This window comes from Ursus americanus, chromosome 26 (genome assembly GCF_024610735.1).
Source record: "Ursus americanus isolate L20-20 chromosome 26, mUrsAme1.1.p, whole genome shotgun sequence".
Taxonomy (NCBI): Eukaryota; Metazoa; Chordata; class Mammalia; order Carnivora; family Ursidae; genus Ursus; species Ursus americanus.
Window position 1 is genome coordinate 11,494,996 of NC_142152.1, and position 21,372 is coordinate 11,516,367.

General features: G+C 46.9%; 1 protein-coding gene across 4 annotated transcripts in view; it reads right to left on the minus strand.

Annotated features, from left to right (window-relative positions):
* The window catches only part of SPTB (spectrin beta, erythrocytic), a 119,960-nt gene that overhangs the window by 56,350 nt on the left and 42,238 nt on the right, over positions 1-21,372 (minus strand). For all 4 annotated transcript variants that reach the window (XM_087856002.1, XM_087856003.1, XM_087856004.1 and 1 more), the window contains one exon: positions 8,962-9,160. In XM_087856002.1, coding sequence (XP_087712128.1) covers positions 8,962-9,109 — 148 coding nt within the window. In that variant the 5' untranslated portion in view covers positions 9,110-9,160. The remainder of the gene's footprint in view (positions 1-8,961; positions 9,161-21,372) is intronic.

Here is a 21,372-nt window from a genome sequence, read left to right on the forward strand (position 1 = left end):
CATAACAAGAAACAACAGATGTCATGAAGAAAAATAGGATATAAAGCTCATAAACCCTGAGGAATAAATGACTGATGAAAAGTTACAAAGGTTTTATTTTAGTTTTTGCTTTTTTTGAGGAAGCCTGCATTTTTACCAGCACCCAGCCCTAAGGTATGAGTAAAGCTGGGTGATCAGAAAGACAAGAGGGAGAAGAGGCACCATGGGAGGCCCATGGACCACTAGCCTGGGCCTGAAACCAATCATTTAACCTTGAGCCCTTTGTAGGTTTACAGCTTCAGACTTCTCTCCTTCTCATGCCAGGAAGCCAAGAGCTTCCAGAACCTGAGTAAGCGATACTTGAACTCCCATGAACTTGTGACAAACCTTGAAGATATAGATGGCAATCCTATAAAGCCTAGCATAGGGGCAGACCCTCAGGGACACATCATAAACGATGTTGGTGGCACAAATTCTACCCTACAGTTTAGTTTGGACAGGAAATTTTCTTTTAACCAACCAACTTTCTTCACACTAGTATTGTGAATGGCTAGAACAGGATCTAAAATCTAGCTAGGGTTGATTCTAAGAGAGAACTCTAGGATGCTTACTACCCTCCTGCAAAGGCAAGAATAAAGCACATAAGACTGACTTTAAAAGTGAGCAGAGTTGAACACTAAGATGCTGGTCAACTAGACTGGGGTACATTAATACAAAGGAAGACTATATGGCCATGAAAATGATAATCTGCCTGTTTACGGACATGAAAAGATACCCACAGTATACTGCTTTGTAAGAAAAATTCTAAGATTATGATATTATAGAAAATGTTTTAATATCCACACATTTATACATAGTTATGTTATCAATAGGCATTAAAATATCTGTATGGGTCACTAACAATTTGTCCCTAGTTTTCCCTTTTTAATCTATTTTTCTAATCTTTACTACGTATTTTTGGGCAATAAAAATGTTTAAAGATATAAAAGTATGCATCCTATTGTTTTTAAAATAGGGTCTTTACATACAGTAGGAAAAGAAAGCAAGTTATTATAGACCAGTTTAGATTTTTTAAAAATGTTTTGGAGCGGCGCCTGGGTGGCACAGCGGTTAAGCGTCGGCCTTCAGCTCAGGGCGTGATCCCGGCGTTATGGGATCGAGCCCCACATCAGGCTCTTCCGCTATGAGCCTCTTCTTCCTCTCCCACTCCCCCTGCTTGTGTTCCCTCTCTCGCTGGCTGTCTCTATCTCTGTCAAATAAATAAATAAAATCTTTTAAAAAAATGTTTTTGAAGAAGGCTAGTTTGGATGTGAGTTTTGAAGATGATCATGGTTTTAGAATGACAAGGAAGGAGGGAGGGTCTTGTTCAAAGGCCTCAAGGTGGACACTGGCAAGTGTGTGTGTGTGTGCACGCGCATGCACACACAGTTACAGGTTTGCACATCTAGGGGGTGAGGGTGAGAAGCAGTGAACTGACCCAGAGCAAAGAAGTTGAAGGACAGTCTAGGGAATTTGAGCCTTATACTCCAGGTAAAGAAAAGCCTGGAGGTTCGTAAGTAAAGCAACACCTCACTAAAAGTTTCTTGGTGGACAATGCTTCTAAGTGCCCTGTGTAAGTGGGATTGGGCGAGGAGAGACCCGGACGCCAGCCTGGAGGCAGCTGCAGAAGTCTCTGCTCAAGGTGTCACAGCCCCAACTGACACTTGATCTGCGGAAACGAAATGGCCAGAGCCGGGCCGGACAAGGGCAGAACAAGGGTCAGCTGGCCCCCAGGAGGTGATCGTATTCAGAGGCTGTAAGACAGAAGTGAAAAGGAATTCAGGGTTTTGAATAAAGGGGCTCAAAGGGGCTCAAAAGGCTGCTGGGGGAAAGAAAATGGAAAGGGGTGTCCTGGGTGGGATGCAAAGGAGGTAATAATGCAGGTCTGAAGGATATTCAAGAAAGCCCATGTGCGGTAGCCCTTATGGCACCAGGATGATTTTAAGTCCCTGGGATTCTGTCCTGGCGCTTCCTGCTGGGCATTCTCCCGCATCTATGAAGAGGTGTGGGGATAGCTCTTCCCTGCTTACTTCAGAGTGGGCGGGGGTCAGTGAGATCATCTGGATAAAGAGCACCAAGCACTACCATGCATGCAGGTGGGGGCTGCAAGGAGAGATGACACTCACTGAGAACACGAGGCCACAGAAGTCGAGATGGTCCAGGACTCGGTTTCAGCCTAGCCTTTATTGAATCAAGAGAATTTCTGGAGAATCTACTGATTTGCTAAAAAGGATCGATTATTCCCTTTCCCTGAGCCAGGAACCAAAGCTCCAGGGTTCAGGGTGGAGGCATACGGTCAGCACTACTCTAACAGGTGGCTTTTTCCTGGGCTGCCAGAGCTGGAAATGCCTTGTGCATCGTCTGGCTCAAGCCCCTTGTTTACAGGTGAGGAAACTTGTTTTATGGGTGAAGAGCAGAAAAGTGACTTGGCCAAGGTTACCTAGCTCAGGAAAGCCCATGATAGCAGCAAGAGGCCAAAAGAATGAAGATGGCTCACCACTCCCTGTTGATGGCCCCCACGCTGGCTCATGCTGTCATCTTCTCCTCCCAGACTTGCATAGCCTCCCCATAACCTGTTCCCCCCACTGAGATCAGAGTGATATTAAAAAACCCAAATGTAACCATACCACTTCCCTACAAGAGCCTTTTAGTGGGTGTGGAAGTGGCTCTACCCTTCTGGCCCTCTACTGAAGGCCACAGCTCCTATCCTAGGAACCTACAGCTCTCCCTGCTATAGACTCCCACACTTTGACCCTTCGACCCTGCCACTCCTTTGCAAACAGTCTCTTCATTAAACCCCTCAGCCACACTTTTTGATTTCCTGCTGCTTCTTGCCAGGACCCTGAAGATACTCATGGTCTATAAGGCCCCTGTGATATACACTCCAACAAGCCCCACTCCTCCTTGGATGAGTTACAAGCTGTAGGTTATGTCAGAAACTCGTAGTTCACGGTAAATCTTTATGGAATTCATAATTTGACATCATGTACATACGTCTATATGTACAGAGACACATGTGTGATTATTTGATCCACTTCCTTCTCACTGGACTGTAAAATGAGATCGCCTATTGATCTGGTTTCCAGAGTCTGAAAGCCAAAGGGTTTGGAGGCAAAATGCTCCCAGAGACTCAGCTGCTACCAGCTTCCTTGTCATTCTCTCTCAGTGACACGATAAAAAAGGAAAATGAACAATTGCTACAGATGCTTGGAAACAACACTCCTGGCGCCTCTTCAGCCCAGCAGCATGCAGGGGGCGCCCAGTTGGAGAAGGGGGAAATGGATGCCAGCTGCTCTGGGAACCATAAGCACAGTCAAAGTCTGGTGTCATAGCCTGCCCTTGGGAACAAAGCTGACAGCCCACAGGAATGTCCCAAAGATGGAGGAGGCTATTACCATGGCTCACTCAGACTGCACGGCATGGGGAGGGAAGAGTCTTATTATTAACCTCGGTGTATTAATATTTGAAAAGCATCTTCACAATGATAGATAGCAGTCACCCAGAAATGGGGACAGCCTTGGTTCTGCAAAGCATTCTCAGAGAGCAAGAACAGCTTTTCTTGAGGGGGGGGAGGCCAGTGGGAGAAGGTGTTACGTCCTGGGCAGAGGAGACTGCCCTGGCCCGCACAGCACGGGGGGGCATGCTGGCCTCTCATCGGTTTGTCTGCACAGGTCACCAGCAGGTTTATCTGAGCAGTGGCGTCTCAGGGAAGGAGGGGAAACTCACAATGGCTGACCTCCCAGAAAAAGCTGCTGAGCCAATTATTTTTTCTTCTGACAGTATACTAAAATGATTGCTGATGATTATACATATTTCTATGAATAGTATATTTTCCCAAAATATAGTCTCTCCATAGAACTCCAACTCATGTTTTGAAATCTGAGAAGAAAACATTTTAAAAACCCCTCATTAATGACACAATCTTTGTTCTCACAGGTAGCTTAAGAGAGACATTCAGACCATTAACACCTGATGCCTTGGTCTCCGGCAGCTGCATGTGAACTTGTCAACTTAATAGGCTGCCAAGAAGCTGCTGAATCCCCGCACCTGTGCCCCACCCCCCTCCACACGCACTGTGGTGAAATCCTGCTCTCTGAAAGAAATCATTTACCGTCTGGACACAAAGCCCTTCTCAGGCAACTGGGGCACCCCTGGGGCACCTGGGTCAGTGTCATCCTGCTGCAGGGAAAGGCCAAGCACCACCCTTTGCTACTAAAGTCAGGAAGGAGCCCATACCACCCTCTCTCTGTGGAGTTTCCAGGGAGCCAACGTCGGTGGGCAGGGAGCGGCAGGGTCTGAGGGCCACTGTCCTAAGGCTCTGATGGAATATCTGCCGGTCACAGAACTTAACCTTGGGGCCTGAGGAAAGTGGGTCTGGAAGATGTTCAAGGTTCAAAGTAGCAGCAACTCTGTGCTTCAGAGAGCAGGGACACAGCCCGCTGTGCACCTGCTGCCCTGTTGTGTTCTCTGGATTGTCCTCAACCAACCTCACCATGCGACCTCATCTCTTGTCTAGTAAGAAGGCTACAAAGACAGAATGCAGAGGAAAGGCATCTCTAGTTTGAAACATCACTTGGATTCTAATTTAAAGGCAAAACCAGAGGGCTACACCAATTTGTGCCCTTTGTTTGAAAAGGATGGCTCTGCGTTCAATGAGCCACAGAGGAGGACGAAAGACGTGTTGGGCCCTCTCCTTCTCACAGATCTTCACAAGAGGCCCTGGACTGCTCTCCGCACTGCAACCTTCTAGATGCCTCTGTGCTGAGGAGCTGGAAATCCTGCAGTGGGTGGCACCTGGGATGCCTAGATGCCAATCTGAGTGTGTAGGCAAGGCAGGGGGAGGCTAATGCACAAGGTTTCTCTTTTGGGGGGCATCTTTCTGTTGCATTTCTCCTCTCCCACTGGGCCACATCTGCCCTGAGGCAGGGTCCTCACCCGAATCAGTGCATGGGGGCAGGCAGGCAGGCAGGCAAGCAGAGGCCTCCTCTGCGAGGAGGAGAGAGCACAGAGGACGGGCTTTTCAGGCTGATAAATTCCCCGCAGCCTGCAGCGCCTCATCCCTCATCCAGACAGCCATGAATGTTTACCGAATGGCTCCCAGTCCGAAAAAGGGGAAGGACAGGCAATGGGGTGTTAGTGAAAATGAGGGTGGCTCTAGGAGACACTGGAAGCCTTTCTACTGAGACATGAAGACTGGAACCTCTTAGGGGGGGGATAGAACTTGAACTTTTCAATAGCTTCCCTTCCCCTAATCTTTCAAAAAGTAGGAAGGTGCTAGAGGCACTCATCAAAGCAGAGAACAACCCCTGTTCAGGAAGAAGCCTCAGGGCTACGCAGCACTTAGCCTCATGAGGTGCTGCCAGCTCTAAGATGCTGATGCTGAGTTCGAACTTCTGCCCAGGGACTACTGGACCCCCACCGCTCCCCTGGGCACTGCTGAGGTCAAATCCATCCCCCTGCAACTGCGGCATTTTCTTGCCCACCTCCCCGTTCATTTCCATCAGGCTGATCCACAATGCTAAATCCAGTGATTCATTTGGAAAGAGGTCAGGTATTTGTATATCGATGTGGCAGTTTCCACACAGAATAACCAGATGGCTTGTTTATTTCAGTTCAGGGAGGAAGAGCTGGGAATGGTCTGAAAGGCAGAATAGGGAGTATTTCTTTTGGAACTGAGAGGAAGTTGACTTAAGAGGCAGAAAAAAATGGGAGTCCAGTTAACCAATACAAGTCTTCTAACCACAGGTCACTAAGTGGAGAAGGACCCAGAGAAGCTGCCACACGAGGAAGAGCATCTAACAAGCCTCATCATCCTTTGGTTTCTTGGGCCTTCTGGGTCACCCAGCTGATGGCAGAGACGTGGCCAGGATCCTGGCTGGGCAGCCTTGAAGAGAAAGATCTACAAAACATGGGGCCTCATCCCTGTGGGCACTGGGTCTCTGGGGACTGAGCCAAGACCTTCAACCACAAGCATTAGATGAATTTTCCTGGTCCCTGGCTCCTTTTTCCAACCCAGGCCTTCTAAGACAAAGGAGGGTGGGGTTAAGAAGGAAGAAATTGGCCTAGGAACAGGCTGAGATAACCGGGACAATGACTGAGCTAATGATCCTGAATGTCTGAAGTTAAGGGAAAGGACAGAAAGATACTATTAAGATTTCCTGTAAATACTAACATTCACCTAGTATTTTATTACTAATAAAAAACTTTCATAAACTTTATCTTATTTGACCTTCACATACCCTTGGGAAAGTACCACCATGTGCATTTTATAAAACAGGAAATTGATTCAACCATGCTTCATGACAGTAGCATTGGAGGTGGAACCTGGGTCTTTTGACATTTTTCTCCTCACCTCAGGATCTTCAATTTTGGAAAGAAAAGGCCAGACCAATCTCTCCGACCTTGCCACATACACCTACATAGCAGATGACCGATATCTTGCAAGAATGCCTTCCTTGCTGTAATGCTCTTAGGTGTGGGGGAGTGGCTGAAATGAGAGGAACCAGAGGCACTTCCACTTCCTCAGCCTCTGTGGAAATACTGGCCCCTGCCTAGGCTGCCAAGGCAGCTCCAAAGATAATACTGAAGAGAAAAAGGTCAAGAAGTTAAAACTGGTGAAGCCTGGCAGCCCCTTTCTCTGCTCTGCCTACCCACCAGAGAACAGGTCCATCTGACCTCTCTACTTTGGACCTTCCCAAAGCTTTGGCTTCTCCCACAGGTCACTCAGAGTGGACTCTAAGGAAAGTCAGTAGGCTGCTTTGGTTTGTTTTTCAAAATCTTGAATGGACCCCAAACTTCCATGGTTACCTGTCGGCCAGATGTTCTACATCATTAAGGTCCAGGCATGCAGTTCTACACTCCGTGGTCCCCTGCCCCAGGGTGGGGGGCGGCATAGAGATTCTCAGTAGATGAGCTGCAACCTCTTGGTGAGACACAGGCAAGGCAGGTGGAGGCTCTTTCCCCATCAACCTGATCAACTTACTTCCACCAGTTTCCCAACCTGCTCATCAGACATGGTGGCTACCATTCACACAGTCCAGCCAGACAGAGCTGTGTCCCACCTGTGTGTCACCCTTTGCTTCTGAGGCCCTTCTCCACACACGAGTCCCTGATCTCCCCGTGCTCCCTCCTTTGCTCTCTCGTTGCCATTTAATTATGTGGCTTTCCTATGGTTCTTCTCTAATCCTACTTGTGCTAATTAATTATGAACATTGTTCATTTTCCCTAATAGATCATAAACTCCTTAGAGACAGATACTATTTTGAATTCATCTCCATGGTTTCTTCTCCATTTTCATGTCTGGTCAAGGGTTTTAGCTTTACACATAGTAGGAGTACAATAAATCACTGTTAAAATGGAATTTACCTTGGTTTCTTAAAAAACAGGGTATCTGTCAAACATATTAAAGGATCCCTGCACAAAAGACAGTCCCCACTCCTTATACTGCTCTTTGACAAGACTTATGGAATACGGTACCCCTCTCCCTCCCCCTCTATCAGCAGGGTCACCACAGTCAGGCTCAGTAGGCTCAGAGATATAAAGAGGGTAAAACCAGACTGGCAAAGACAAGGGTTCCAAGTTTGCTTATTTAAAGAGGTTAAGATTACATAAGCAAAGCAAGGGATTGGTGTTGTTATCTGTCCTCAAGGGAAATCAAGGAAGGACTTTTTAAGGGTAGGGAATGGGAAGGAGGGGATAAAGGAACAAGAAAGGGAGTTTCCTACAAAGAACAAGGACACAAAAGCTGAAGGCTGAGACCTAAATGGATTCTCCATCATGAAAAGGGAATGAGACGCCCCATTTCTTTTATAGAATGGGAAGCCCAGACACTCCTAATGTGAAAGGCCATTATGGTCTCAGAGAGGCCTAGGGCCCTGCTCATGACTCAAGGTTAACTGGAGACCAAGGCATCTGGGAGCACAGAGGACGGAGAGAAGGTAGAAGAGTACTACAGGTAATTTGGATAGGGCCACTGAGTGATGGGGCACTGGAGAATAGCTCTAGAAAGTGCTTATGGAAGAGGCTGGGTCCTTCTTACTAAGTAAGATGGGGACAATTGATGATGGCGAAACAAATCAGATTTGGGTTAATGGCTGGTGGAGCAGGTGATGGAATCTAACCTACCACTTCTACCCACACACTACCCCACAGAACTCAAACTTTCTTTTGGCCAAGGACTTAGCACCAGAGTATAGCTACCCTGGGCCAGGCTCCAGGGAGGCAATGGTCACAGGGGTTGGTGGGGGAAAAAAATCCCAAGAATCAGATCTCAGCCAGCAGGGTGGAAGAAAAACCATTTCTCCTAGAGATTTAAGTTCTCTCTCTCTCTCTCTCTCTCTCACACACACACAGAAAGAGAGAGAGAGAGAGAGAGAGAGAGAGAGAGAGAAATCTATTATGAACTTGCTAAATAAAAATCTAATTCCAGTTTAAGGATAAGAGGTTTAGTCTAGAAAATCCGGCTTCCTGAGCCACTGTGGGGAGAATGTTATCTGTTCTCAATTTCCTATCAAATCACTCTTTTCTTTTGGGACCAAAGCAAGGATGATGATAATTTCTCCACCCAGGACCGGGCAGGAGATTGAGGTACATCATGAAGCCCCATGCACCTCTACCTGGCCGTCTAGCCCCTCGGACACTCTGTCACCCAGACTTTCTCATCGTTCTGACTTTGGCCACAGGTCATTCAGGACAGAGGCAGAGGGCAGGGCCTACCTGGCACCACCTCCCACCTGGGATGAAGTGAGGGATGCGTGGGAGCAGCGGCTGCCTCTGCTCCCTCCCAAGCCAGCCAGGTCTCTCTGAGCCACACAATCGTGTCTCCATCATGTCCTTGCCAGGGCTCAAACCAGTGCACACAGAGGACTGACCACAGGCAGGGAGGGGACTGAACCTTGGGACTGTGAGACAAACTCCTCTAACCCCCACAGCCCCAAATGGTACCTGCCAAGGCCTTGATCCGGGACCTCTCAAAGAGCCTGGCTGAGCTGTTGTCATTATCCAGCTCATCGTCCGGGGCAGCCCAGCGGGCATTGATCCGGCTGTACGGTGGCTGGTTGCCCACGTTTTCAAACTCCGTGGCCGATGTCATGTCAGCAGGCTCTCAGCAGTTTCGCCTGCCTCAGTCTTCATGGAAGGGTCCCTAGGGGGGACAGCAACACAGTCAGAGGATTAACTCCCCTCCCTTGGACTTTTTCTCAGGGGAAACTTATTCGGAGCATCCAACAGGGGTAGGTCCTTGCAGGAGCGGCACAGCATGCCAGCTGCCGGGCCATGCTTCCCACCCGGGCTCTCTGGGTTATAAAATATTGCAGCGGCAGCAGCGGCAGCAGCCACAGGAACGGCGACAGTGGTGGCAAGGATGGAGAGCTGCATGCACAAAGGTCAGGACGGCCAGCAGGTGGAGTCGTCAGTCACAGCAAGCCGGCTTCCTCCAAACCTGCAGCCACCACAGCTTTGGGAGCTCTGGAGCTGGGAGAGGGGCGGCTCCTCTGGGAGCCAGGGGGCTGGGCAGGGTGGGGGATGGCGTGGGGCCTGGGGGGGTGGGCAGAAGAGCAGCTCCATCCTTTGGACTGGGGCCAGGACCAAACCTGGAGGGGGGGTGGGGATAGGAAGGATAGGTGAGAAGCTGGAAGTTGGCTGAGTCCCGCTCAAACGTGGGGAGAGAGATGAATCAGAGATGCCACGGATGCCACCAGCCCCAGCAGCTGTGCTGGGGAAAATGGACTCCTTTCAGACGCTGCCCATGATTCCTCCCAGTGCTTTCCCAGCAGCAAATATTTAGAAAACTGAGCTCTTGGTTTTGCCTTCTCTGAAATGCAACCAGGTATGTGGACAAGGTCTTCTGTTGAATCCCAAATCAGACCAAGGAGCCCAGATGAGCCTGGGGGGATGGTGGTGAGGGGATCTCCCGGACGGTGGAGCCATGTGTGTTCATCTATGCAATGCACATGGGCATCAGGGGTATCTGTGATCTCACTCGCCTGTCGTTTATCATGTTTGCTCATTCATTTGTGATTAATTCAAATATGTACCAAAGCCCAACCAAAGGGCAGGCACTGTGCTAGGCAGTTAGGAGCAAGATAGGAAGGGCCCTGTCCTCATGGAGTTTATACTCTGGCAGCAAGACACCCAATTAAATAAGCAACTCCAGTAAGGTATGATGCGTGCCACCTCTGGGAAAGAGCAAGAAATGGTGGGGGACTCATGGCCGGGGCTGGATGTCAGGGGCAGGGAAGTGTAAGCTGGTTCCTAAAGGAAGCTTAGAGGCATCTGTGAGGGGATAAATGGAAAGGGACAAGTCTAAACAAAGGGGATAAAGAGCAGGCACAGAGTTCTGAAGGTGAGAAAGAACATGGCAAAATTTGGGAACCTGACAATGTAACTAGAGGGTGAGGGCAAGGTCAGGGAGAGAAAGGGGACAGGAGCCAGAGGGGCAGGGCTAGGTTCTGAATGTCTTGGGCCTTTGGAACATGACTAGTTTTCCTTCTGCCTTAATTTCCTCACCAATACCTGCCTTTCACGCATCTCCCCAGGAGCTAAAGGGATTCAAAGATCAAGGCTGTAAGACCCAACAGGGAGCCCAGAGCCTTTGGATCCAAGAGAACAAAAGGGGGTGGAGGTGGGGAGGCCACGAGGCAGAAAAATGACAAGTGTGGACAACCAGTGAGCTGTGAGGTAAACCACTCCCTCCATGAATGTGTGCACACATACATCACACTCCCACATTCATACACACACACCCCAACACACACACATGCACTACATCCCACACATGGACACACACATCTAACACACACACTCACACACCCAAACAGGCATGCTTGAAGAAATAATGCAAGCTCACCAGTCTAAGTGTAAACGCAGTGCTATCGCCCTTATTTTTCAGACACAGAATCACTTCAGACTCTCTTTTTCCCCAGGCTGATTAATCAATCCCACCACATCCCTTTGAGGTAAGACAGGAGCCAGAGCCAGAATTATCCATCTTAATTGCCAAGGAAGAAAACCAAGGGCTCACACTGGATGAGGCCTCTCCAAGGTCGTCTAGGGAATTATTACTACGGCTAATGTAAAGGCCAAACCGTAGCCCCTTTATCCCCCTCTACTACGCAGATTTCAAGGAAGCAGATTAGATTTAAGCAGAACAGGTGCATGGGGACAGAGGGCATTCCTCAGCTTCCAGAACCTGGTAAAGGTGTTTGCTTCTCAGTGAAGGGGAGGTGTAAGGTGGGGAAGCCAGTCATCACCCCACAATGCCCCATACTGCCAGGCCTGTGCCCAGGAACACCCTCATCCCTTAGATAGCCTGTTGAATTCCACAAATGGACACACTACTTCCAGGGCTGAGATTTCTCACTCAACTGGTTGGGCAAAGAGCTCGGAAGGACTCCCTCCACCCCATGCTCCCCACAGCTCCCCTGAAGGGGAGGTACTACTGGCTCCCAGTTCCGGACAGGAGAGAGACTGATAGCTTGACCACCTCCTGCTGGGCCGCAAGCCTGTCCAGTAGCCCCTAAGGAGGGCCGAGCTGCCGGACGCAGGAGGTGAGGTTAGATCAGATCCTGCTTGCAGGAGGTAACTGGACCCTGGCTCTCCTTCTTGTCTTGGGCTATTTTTAAGAGCGGCAGAGAGAGGCCCAGTCCACAGGCTGGGGCGGGGGGGGGGGGGTGAGATTACCTTTGCCATGGCTCCGTAAATAAGTCTGCCCCAGAAAGATGAGCCTGAGCACGCACACCAGCAGGCCCAGCATTCAAGACAAGATTGATGGCCCTGGGTACAGAAGAGCAGCCACTAGACAGCAATTCATCCTGCTTAAAAACGCCATGCTTCCTGCAGCCGTGGCTCAGAGAAGGCAGCGGCGGGGCAGTGGCTTGGCTGGGGACGTGATAAAGCACATGTGTGTGTCTAAATACACAAGTCTAGGGTTTTTGTTTTTGGAACGTCAGGTCCCTGAAGACAACCTCCAAAGAAAGAAGATTCAGAAACTAAAGGGAAGCCCTCTTTCTCCTGCCTCATAGCTGTGCCCACCCCAGCGGCCTGCCCAGACAGTTTTCCGTCGGAGCCAAGGGAGGAGGGTGGTGGTGTGCTCAGTGGGTCAGCAAGGGGGGAATCTTGGAGAATCAGGTGTGAGAGACAGAAGAAAAGAAAATCTGAAAACAGGAAAGCTACAGATGGTTATTTCAGGAAAACAAAACAAAAGCAAAAACAAACCCCCAAACAATGCCTACAACCAAACTTGACTCAGCTTTCCCAGTGTCAGCCATGTCAATTTACATTACTGTCATAATAGCCCTTTGAAGGCCCGGCAATAAAGAAACCAACATGGCTGAAAAGAGCAGTGTATGGTGGGGGCTCATGGTGGGGACACCTAATCAGATGGGGAGTCATGGAAATGATACTTAAGTTGATATCTGAGGGGAACCTGGAGCTCAGGTAATCCAGTCACATTTTTAAGGATACAAGTCATCTATGTATCTAGAGTGGTCTTCCATAAGTATGGAAAACAGCAAGTATGTGGCCAACATTCGACCTTAACCTGCACCTCACTCCCTTGCCAGCAAACCCAGGAGAAAGGGCAAAAGAAGTAGTTTCTTGTCCTTTCACTCCCTAATTCACCCTCAGGCTCCTGAGAAGTCCTTCTCCCAGGCCATGAGACTCTTGTCAAAGCATAGGTGGGTCCTTTCTGGCCTGTGTGTCTCTGTGCCCAGGAAAGCCCACCTTCCCTGTCCAACTACCTGCCTGTCGCAATGGGTCAGGCCTGTCTCCAAATGCACAGGCCAGAGGCTTACCCTCACCTGCTGAGCTTCTGCCACCCCTTAATGCCAGGTTATATTTTGATCAGGATGGGTTCCTAGAAGACTGGCCCGCAGCTCAGGACAGAAAAGCTCATCTGATCACACAAGGCACTCAGTCATAGGGCTGCCTGCTTGGTAAATGGATTTCACAATTTTACTGCTGAAACCCATAGCTCCACCCTTCACAGTGTGCCCAGGACCTCATCCGCTTCTGAGATCAGGTGTTAGGCCTCAGAATCTCAACCTCATGTGCTATGCCCAGTTAATCCCTGGGGCAGCCAGGAACCCAGGAAGCGGTGGCAGAGATGGCAGCAGCAGCAGCTCCTCTCCAGCCTGCAGGGTGCTGCTAGAGTCCAGCGAGAACTCGCTTCAGCCCTCCTGCAGCACTGCACAGAGCAGAAGAGGGATGCACTGCTCTTTTCTTCCCCACCCCGCCTCCTCTTCCCTGGGTGGCATGGATGAGAAGCAACAGAGCCCAGAGCTCTACTTCAGGATTGGGAAGGGGCGGGGGGGGGGGCGGATACAGGATGCTGCTGCTCTTCCTTCGCAGGGTCACAGGTCACAGGCTGCTGCAAAGGCTTCGATGCAGTCTTCCTTCAACAGAGAATTTAGACCCATCCTACCTTTAATTTTCTCTCTAGCTGTAAGGTAGGACTCTTCCTCTGTTTTCTATTTTGTCCTGCCCCTTTATGCTACCCCCAAACATGCTTTTAACATGTTTTGGTACTATGGCAACCCAGGTCAGGAGATTAAATCCTGAAGTTTCCCTGGTAACTTTTCTTCCAGTGCATTTACTAAAACAGAACATCCTCCTACTCCCTCTGGTAGTAATCTCACTGCATATTCACAGATACCTTAAAGAACAAATACATACTAAAATAGCACGAGAACCAATGAGACGCCCCGTACAGAGTACACTAACTCTATCTCAAACCCTAACCTCCTGCCCACCCCCTCTAGTCTGGCACCTCCATCTGTCTACCAGATATCACCACCTAGAAGTTACAGCTCCATCTCAATATGGCTAAGCCTGAGCACATGGCTCCCAGGACAGAACAGGGGAGTTTCAGGACCATAGGTGACCATGAGGCCCAGTGAGGTAAGCATGCCACCTGTGGGTGATCTTTCCAGCAGATGGACATCAGCAGCAGCGCCTGGACCAAGCTGCTTCCCCTCCCCACAGCACACTTTGCTTTTCCACATTCTGCAGTTTCCATCCCGAACAGCCCTGGCTGCCAGTCCATGAGCGGCAGAGTATAGTTAGGTGTTCTTCAAGTGTCCAGATTCCTATCCATGGTTGCCACCATCAAGGATCCCCACGCATTTGCAATACCCTGGCCATTCTAGCCCACTGCTTACCCAGACCCTTCTGGTCTGATTTCTGTCACCAGGCAGGGACTTCAGGTCCACATGTCACAACTTGTCCACTCTCATCATGGAAAAATCTCCTACTAAAAACTGGCTCCAGTTAAGCTGCAGCTGCTGGGATGGGAGTAGGGGCATGGTGGGGTCACGACCCCAACAGTTCTTATATGGATTTTGTTGGGGAACAGGTGCAGCTCAGCATTGATATAGGGAGGGGTTGCCACCTCAGCCCTCTATCTTAATAGCATCTATCAGCACCTCACGTCCTACACAGAGGCAAAGGTCCACTGGGAATGTTTAAAGGAGACAGGAGAGATGATATTCTTAATATACATTGTTTTCAAAGACTATCCTCTATTGGGATTCTTGGACTCAATATCTACATTTACGGAAAACTATTACGACCCAGTCCTACCTTTTATCTTTCTCAATTCACTTCCTTTCAGAATAGCCATTCCCACCTCCCCCACCCCCTGAATAAGTAATATTCTATGGTAGTTGAATTAAAAGTTGAATGCCCAATTTATCTTCTTCCATGAAGACTTTTCTACAATACCAACAGTGACCTCTCTCTTCTCTGATGAAAACTGTCAAGGAGGTAGTAAGGTCTCGATGTTGGAGGTGGTTAAGAATAAGTTGAAATAATTGATTTGAAATAATTGTTGAGGTATTTCTAATGAAATAATTGCTTCAGAAAAATATCATCAAAAAATAAAATAATTAGATAGGTTAATGGAGAACTACACAACGGAATTAAGTTCCCAACACTTGAATTCACTGACGAATCTTAGTATCCCTAACAATACATACTGGGTGTCTCCTGATGTGAGGCAGTATGAAGGATATCACAACCAATGCCATTCTTGCCAAAAAGGTTGAACCCCAATCTGATCAATCTTTAGAGTTAAGTTCCCCTTATAGGAATTATAAGTGACCAAAAGACAAGTTAAATGACAATAGGAGGAAGCAAGAGACAGACCCACAAGTTGGGACATTCTGCAGACAACTAACTCCATTTCTTCAGCAAGTCAATGGCATTAAAACAAATGAATACAAAAGGAGGCAAAGAGTAGGGGCTTCTGTAGATCAAGAGAGACCTAGGAGATATAATAACTAATGTAATGTGTACCTTGTTTGGATCTTGAATCAAACGACTATCAAAACACATTTTTGAGACAACCAGGGATATCTGAACTATAGACTCAATATTGGATGATAACCAGAAATTATAGTCAATTATGTTAGGTGTGGTGATAGCGCTGTGGTTTTCTAAGAAAATAAACCTTTTTCAGAGATGCTGAAGAATGTAGTTGGGTGGGGGGGACAGGACAGGTTATCTGGGATTTGCTTAAATATGCTAAACAAAGTGGGAAGCAAATGAAGTAGAAAACCCCTAATAACTATTGACGTGGGATGATCTACACATGTGGGGCTCATGATACTATTCTTTCAGTATATGTTTGAAAATCTGTACAATAAAAATGTTCACTTACCACTAAACTTAAATTTTATCAAGTTTATTATAAAAAGTTATACGTCCTAGGTACAACTGGAACTTAGAATAAAAGTCAACCCCTTATCATGGCCCTAATGCCCAGCATGGTTTGGCTTCTGCCTCCCTCTCCAAGGACATCTCCCCATACTCACTACCTGCAACCTACAAGCCTTTCAGTTCTTCCAACTTGCCATTTCTTCCCCAGTTCAGGCTCTTGTGCATGCTGTGCCCTTGGCCTGGGACACTTTCTGGAGTGTCTCTGTATATTTGGTCCTTTAGGTATCCTCTTATTTTTTTTTTAAATTTTGTTTATTTGACAGAGAGAGAGAGTATGCGTGCACAAACAGGCAGTGTGGCAGTCAGAGGGAGAGGGAGAAGCAGACTCCCCACTGAGCAGAGAGCTCAACGTGGGATTTGATCCCAGGACCCTGGGATCATGACCTGAGCTGAAGGCAGACGCTTAACTGACTGATCCATCCAGGCGCCCCCAGGTCTCCTCTTAGATATCATCCACTTGTAGAAGTCCTCCCAAGTACCCTATCTCAGGTAAATCCTTTGTCAGCTTCAGTCTGGGCACCCTGCCTGTCCCCTTCCTAGCACTCATCATAATAGTAATTACTCATAGATCTGTCAGTTTTTGTTTTTGCTTCTCCCTGCCTAGACTACAGGTGTTCCTCGCAGGCAGCAGTCACGTCAGTCTTATTGATTATTATATTCCAGTGTCTAGCATTGTGCTTGGGACATATAGGCACTCAATATTCTCTTCCTCCTAGGGAACTAAGCTCAAACTCTGGAGCCTCTTTAAACCCTTCTGTCACTCCATATTACTTGATCTACTCATTCAGTTATCCCACTTAGGTGTATTGGGCACTTATTCAATATTTATTCATCATCAAAGCCAGTCATTATGCCCTTTAAAGTGTCTTCCTTTCATCATTCCTTTATGTTCTAAAGCTTCCACTTCACTTCAGGCCCTTATGACTTCCCACCTGGACTTGTGTAATGGTCCATCTCTGTCCAGGCTTGGCCCCTTCAATCCGTCCTGCATGGCCCTTCTCATGACAACATGCCTCTATTCTATAACAAGTCTATCACACACAGTCTACCAAAGCCCTACACTGTCCAATGCTGAGCTCATACTTTCTTTTACGCTAACTCTGCTCCAAACAAGAGGGTATGCATGTCCCCCAAACCCCACCACTGTGTCAGGTGCCTCTACAACTGTATTTGTGCCACGTTCCATATGCTGAAATGTAGGCATCTTTCTTCCCACCTGGAAATTTGAAACAATTACCAAACATTTAGAATCACAACATACAACATTTTCCTAGATTCTGAGTGAGGTCACCTCTCCCCTCCTATTCCACCCCATGGATTCTCCACCACCTCTACATCCAAGTGGAGAAGACAATAGAGATGGGCTCAGGGAAAGCTGACGGTGATACGTGCACAGACTCCCTCTGGTCAGCCCCACATCCTCCTGAGTCTCATGGCTATTTTCAGGTGAGGCCAGATCCTCACTGTCTTGCCTTTTGTTGATTCTGCCAACCTTGGGAGGAAGATGAATCTTTAGCTTTTTCTCCCTTCCATTTTCATTTTAACATGCTCAAATCTTTCCCATCTTAAATAAAACTCCTCACCATATTTTCTCTCCTCTCTCAGAGCCAAACTTCTTGACAAATGTGCCAAGGATACAAACAGGTGACTTACAAAGAGAAAATACAAAAGAATAAAAGCCTATGAAGAGACACTCAAGGTTACTAGTTACCCAAGAAATGCAGATTAAAGCAAGAAGGAGCTCCTATAGGCAAACATTATCGAACTGGATAATGTGAGATCCTATAGGCAAACATTATCAAATTGGATAATGTGAATGGCCATTCAACTGGATAGGTGGTAATGTGCAGAGCAGGAGACTTGGGCACTGCTGGTAGGAGAGTGGTCTGGCCTAGCCATTCCAGAGGGTGGTCTGCCAGTTCTCAGGCAGGTTACATATCTGTAACTCTGTTCCTGGGCCTAGAGACCAAAGAAATTCTCATGCAGGTCTGAAAGGGTACATATGCAAGGATGCTCACTGCAATACTGATTATGGGTGGGGGTGGGCAGGTGGAGATAACCTGTGTGTCAGTCACTGGGGGATGAACAGTAAAATGTGGTGAATGTACACATGGAGGACATGTGGTAGCACTGGAAGACCTTAAAAACACAGTGCTGGATAAAATAAATAAGAAACAGAAGGAGATCTAATACACACCACTGACATAATTTTAAAATACATACATATAAAACAATATAAGAGCACACTATAAATGAGAAAAAAACTCTTAAACAACTTAACAACTTAATAACTCTTAAACTCTGAAAATGGCCACCTCTAGGTTGTAATGAGGGGAATGGAGAAGGAAAATGAAAAAAAAAAAAAAAAGAAAAGAAAAAAGAAAACCAGCACCCAAAAACCAAACAATCTGGTTAAAAATGGCCAGAGGACCCAAGTAGACATTTTTCCAAAGAAGACATACAGATGGCCAACAGCCACATGAAAAGATGCTCAACGTCACTCATCATTAGGAAAGTGCAAATCAAAGCCACCATGAGATACCACCTCACACCTGTTAGAATGCTGAAATCAAGAAGACAAGAAACAAGTGTTAGGGAGGATGTGGAGAAAAAGGAATCTTGTGCACTGTTGGTAGGAATGTAAATTGGTACAGCCACTGTAGAAAACAGTATGGAGTTTCTTCAAAAAATTAAAACTAGAAATATCATATGATCCAGCAATTCCACTATTGGGTATTTACCCAGGGAAAACAAAAACAATAACTCGAAAAGATATACGCATCCCTATGTTTACTGCAACATTATTTACTATAGCCAAGACACGGAAGCAACCTAAATGTCTATCAATGGGCAAATGGATAAGGAAATGTCACACACACACACACACACACACACACACACACACACACACACACACAGAGGAATATTACACAGCCATAAAAAGGATGAGATTGTGCCATTTGCAACAACATGGGTGGACCTAGAGGGTATTATGCTAAATGAAATAAGTCAGACCGAGAAAGACAAATACCATATGATTCAATTCATAAATGGAATCTAAAAAAATAAACAAACAAAAACCAGACTCAGAACTATAAAGACAGAGAACAAACTGATGGTAGCCAGAGGGGAGAGAGATGGGGGCTTGGGCAGGATGGTTGAAGTGGGGGGGTAGGCCTCCAATTATGGAATGAGTAGGTCACGGAATGAAGAGCAGAGCATGGGGAATGCAGTCAGTGATATTGTGACAGCGATGAAATGAGACAGATGGTGGCTATACTTATGGTGAACATAGATAGCATAACGTATAAACTTGTCAAATCACTGAGTTGTGCATCCAAAGCTAATACAACATTGTGGGTCAACTATACTTAAATAAAAAAAAAAAAGACTTGTAAAAAAATAAAAGAAAATCAAATCAATCAGCCACCAACCAACCAGAAAAGGGGCCTTGCCTCGAAAATGAGATGATAAACTGAGATGTATGATGACCTCTGCTCCTAGGGTAAAAATAGATACAGTATATTTACATTCAAGAGAGCTTCCTCATCCCATACCAAACTCACTCTTCAATTTGTTGAAATCTGGTTTCCCCAATCACTTCATGAAACTATTCTCTCCAAAGGTCACTGAAACCTCCCTTCCTTGTTGATTAAAATCATAGATGCTTTTCAGGTCTTATCTTGACTTCTCAGCAGCATTAAGTTCTGTCGGCCATTCAAAAATTTCCTGAAATCGCATCCTTTGTCTTCCAGGACATGCTCCTTGTTCTCTTTTAACTTTCTGGTCCTTCCCCCATGGCCTGCTCTGTGGGCAATTCTTCTACCTGTCTCTTGAATGGTGATGTTCCCCAGAGTTCTACCTTGGGCCCCCTTCCCCTTCTTCCTCTCTCTACACACTCTTCTAGGCTATCCCCTTCACACTCATGAACTGAATTACTATCTCAAGTTAGTGGCTTCTAATCTATCTCCTCAACTCCCATCCATCACATCCAACTGCCTTCTGAACATCCACCTGGAAGACCCACAGTCTTCTCACACTCAACATGATCCTTAACTGACTCTATGACCATCCCTTTCCCAGTTTCTCCTGTCATGTTTCTTGTCCACCAATATCCCAATGATCCAAACCAAAAGCTGGGGTCATGTTCTATGCCTCTTTCTTTCCCAGTTTCTCACCAAGACAGTCTCCTCAATGTCTCTCAAGTTTCTATTCTCTGTTTCTACTTCTCCTCACTTCTGGCCACCATGATCTCAAGTCTAATGGTTTCCTGCTGATTTCTTTGGATCTATATTTGCCATTTTGCCTACCATTGCAACCCATCCTCTATATTGTAGTCAGAAAGACCATCTTAGAATACAAATATGATGATGTCACTTCCATACTTTAATAGCTCTTCTCTGTCTCAGAAGAAAGTTTAAAACCCATAATAAATTGTAGTCAAAGCCCTTCATGATTTATCACTTAACTGAACATCATCCATCCAAATCTTCCTCCCAACTTTCCCAGTCTCACATCCCCACCATAATGAACTTTAATCAGAACGTGGCTCTCTCTGGTCATGCTCTTTGCACATGCTAAGCACAGAAAACCCTCCCTCTTTTTTGGAGTTTCTTTTCTTTTTTAGATTTTATTTATTTGAGAGAGAGAGAGCATGAGCAGGAAGGGCAGGGGGAGAGAGAGAGAAAGAGAGAATTTCAAGTAGACTCTGCATTGAGTGTGGAGCCTGACATTGGGGCTCGACCCCAGGACCCTGAGAATATGACTTGAACTGAAACTGAGAGTCAGACACTTAACCAACTGTGCCACCCAAGTGCCCCTTGAAATAATTCCTTGTCCTTCAGAACTTATCTTAGCCATCACTTCCTTCAACAAACTTCCCTAATGGGGTGCCTGGATGGTTCAGTCAGTTGAGCATCCAACTCTTGATCTCAGCTCAGGTCTTGATCTCAGGGTCATGAATTTGAGCCCTGCATTGGGTGTGGAGCCCACTTAATAAAACAAACAAACAAACAAACAAACAAATAACAACAAAAGAAGAAACTTCCCCATCTCTACCACCATCCCTTGCAGCTGTGGGAGGCTAGGGTGATTCTTCTAGGTTTCCATCACACTCAGTGCTCATGTTCATCAAAGTGCTTAACTACATTGTAGGATAATAATCTATTTCTCTTCTTTCCCAATAGACTCTACTCTACTGGAAACCAGAGACATCCTTATTCGTTCTTTTTGTCTCAATAGCCTAGCATACTGTCAGGTGTGTGAAATGAGGCTACAAACTATTGAACAAATAGATGAGAACTGAGAAACACAGAACACAGCTCCTAAAGAGCATAAGAGTGACTCCTGCTGAGGACACACCATTTGGAGGCTAATCTGGAGATGAAAGTGGCTAGGGGGCTGGAAACACTGCATGAGGCAGCAGTGCCATGGATTCAAGCTGGGCATCAAAGGTCCTGATGTCTGTCACTGTGGCCCCTGCAGCCTCACCCACACATTTTTTAAAAAGATTTTATTTATTTATTTGACAGAGAGACAGCCAGTGAGAGAGGGAACACAAGCAGGGGGAGTGGGAGAGGAAGCAGCAGGCTCCCAGCGGAGGAGCCTGATGGGCTCGATCCCAGATCGCTGGGATCATGC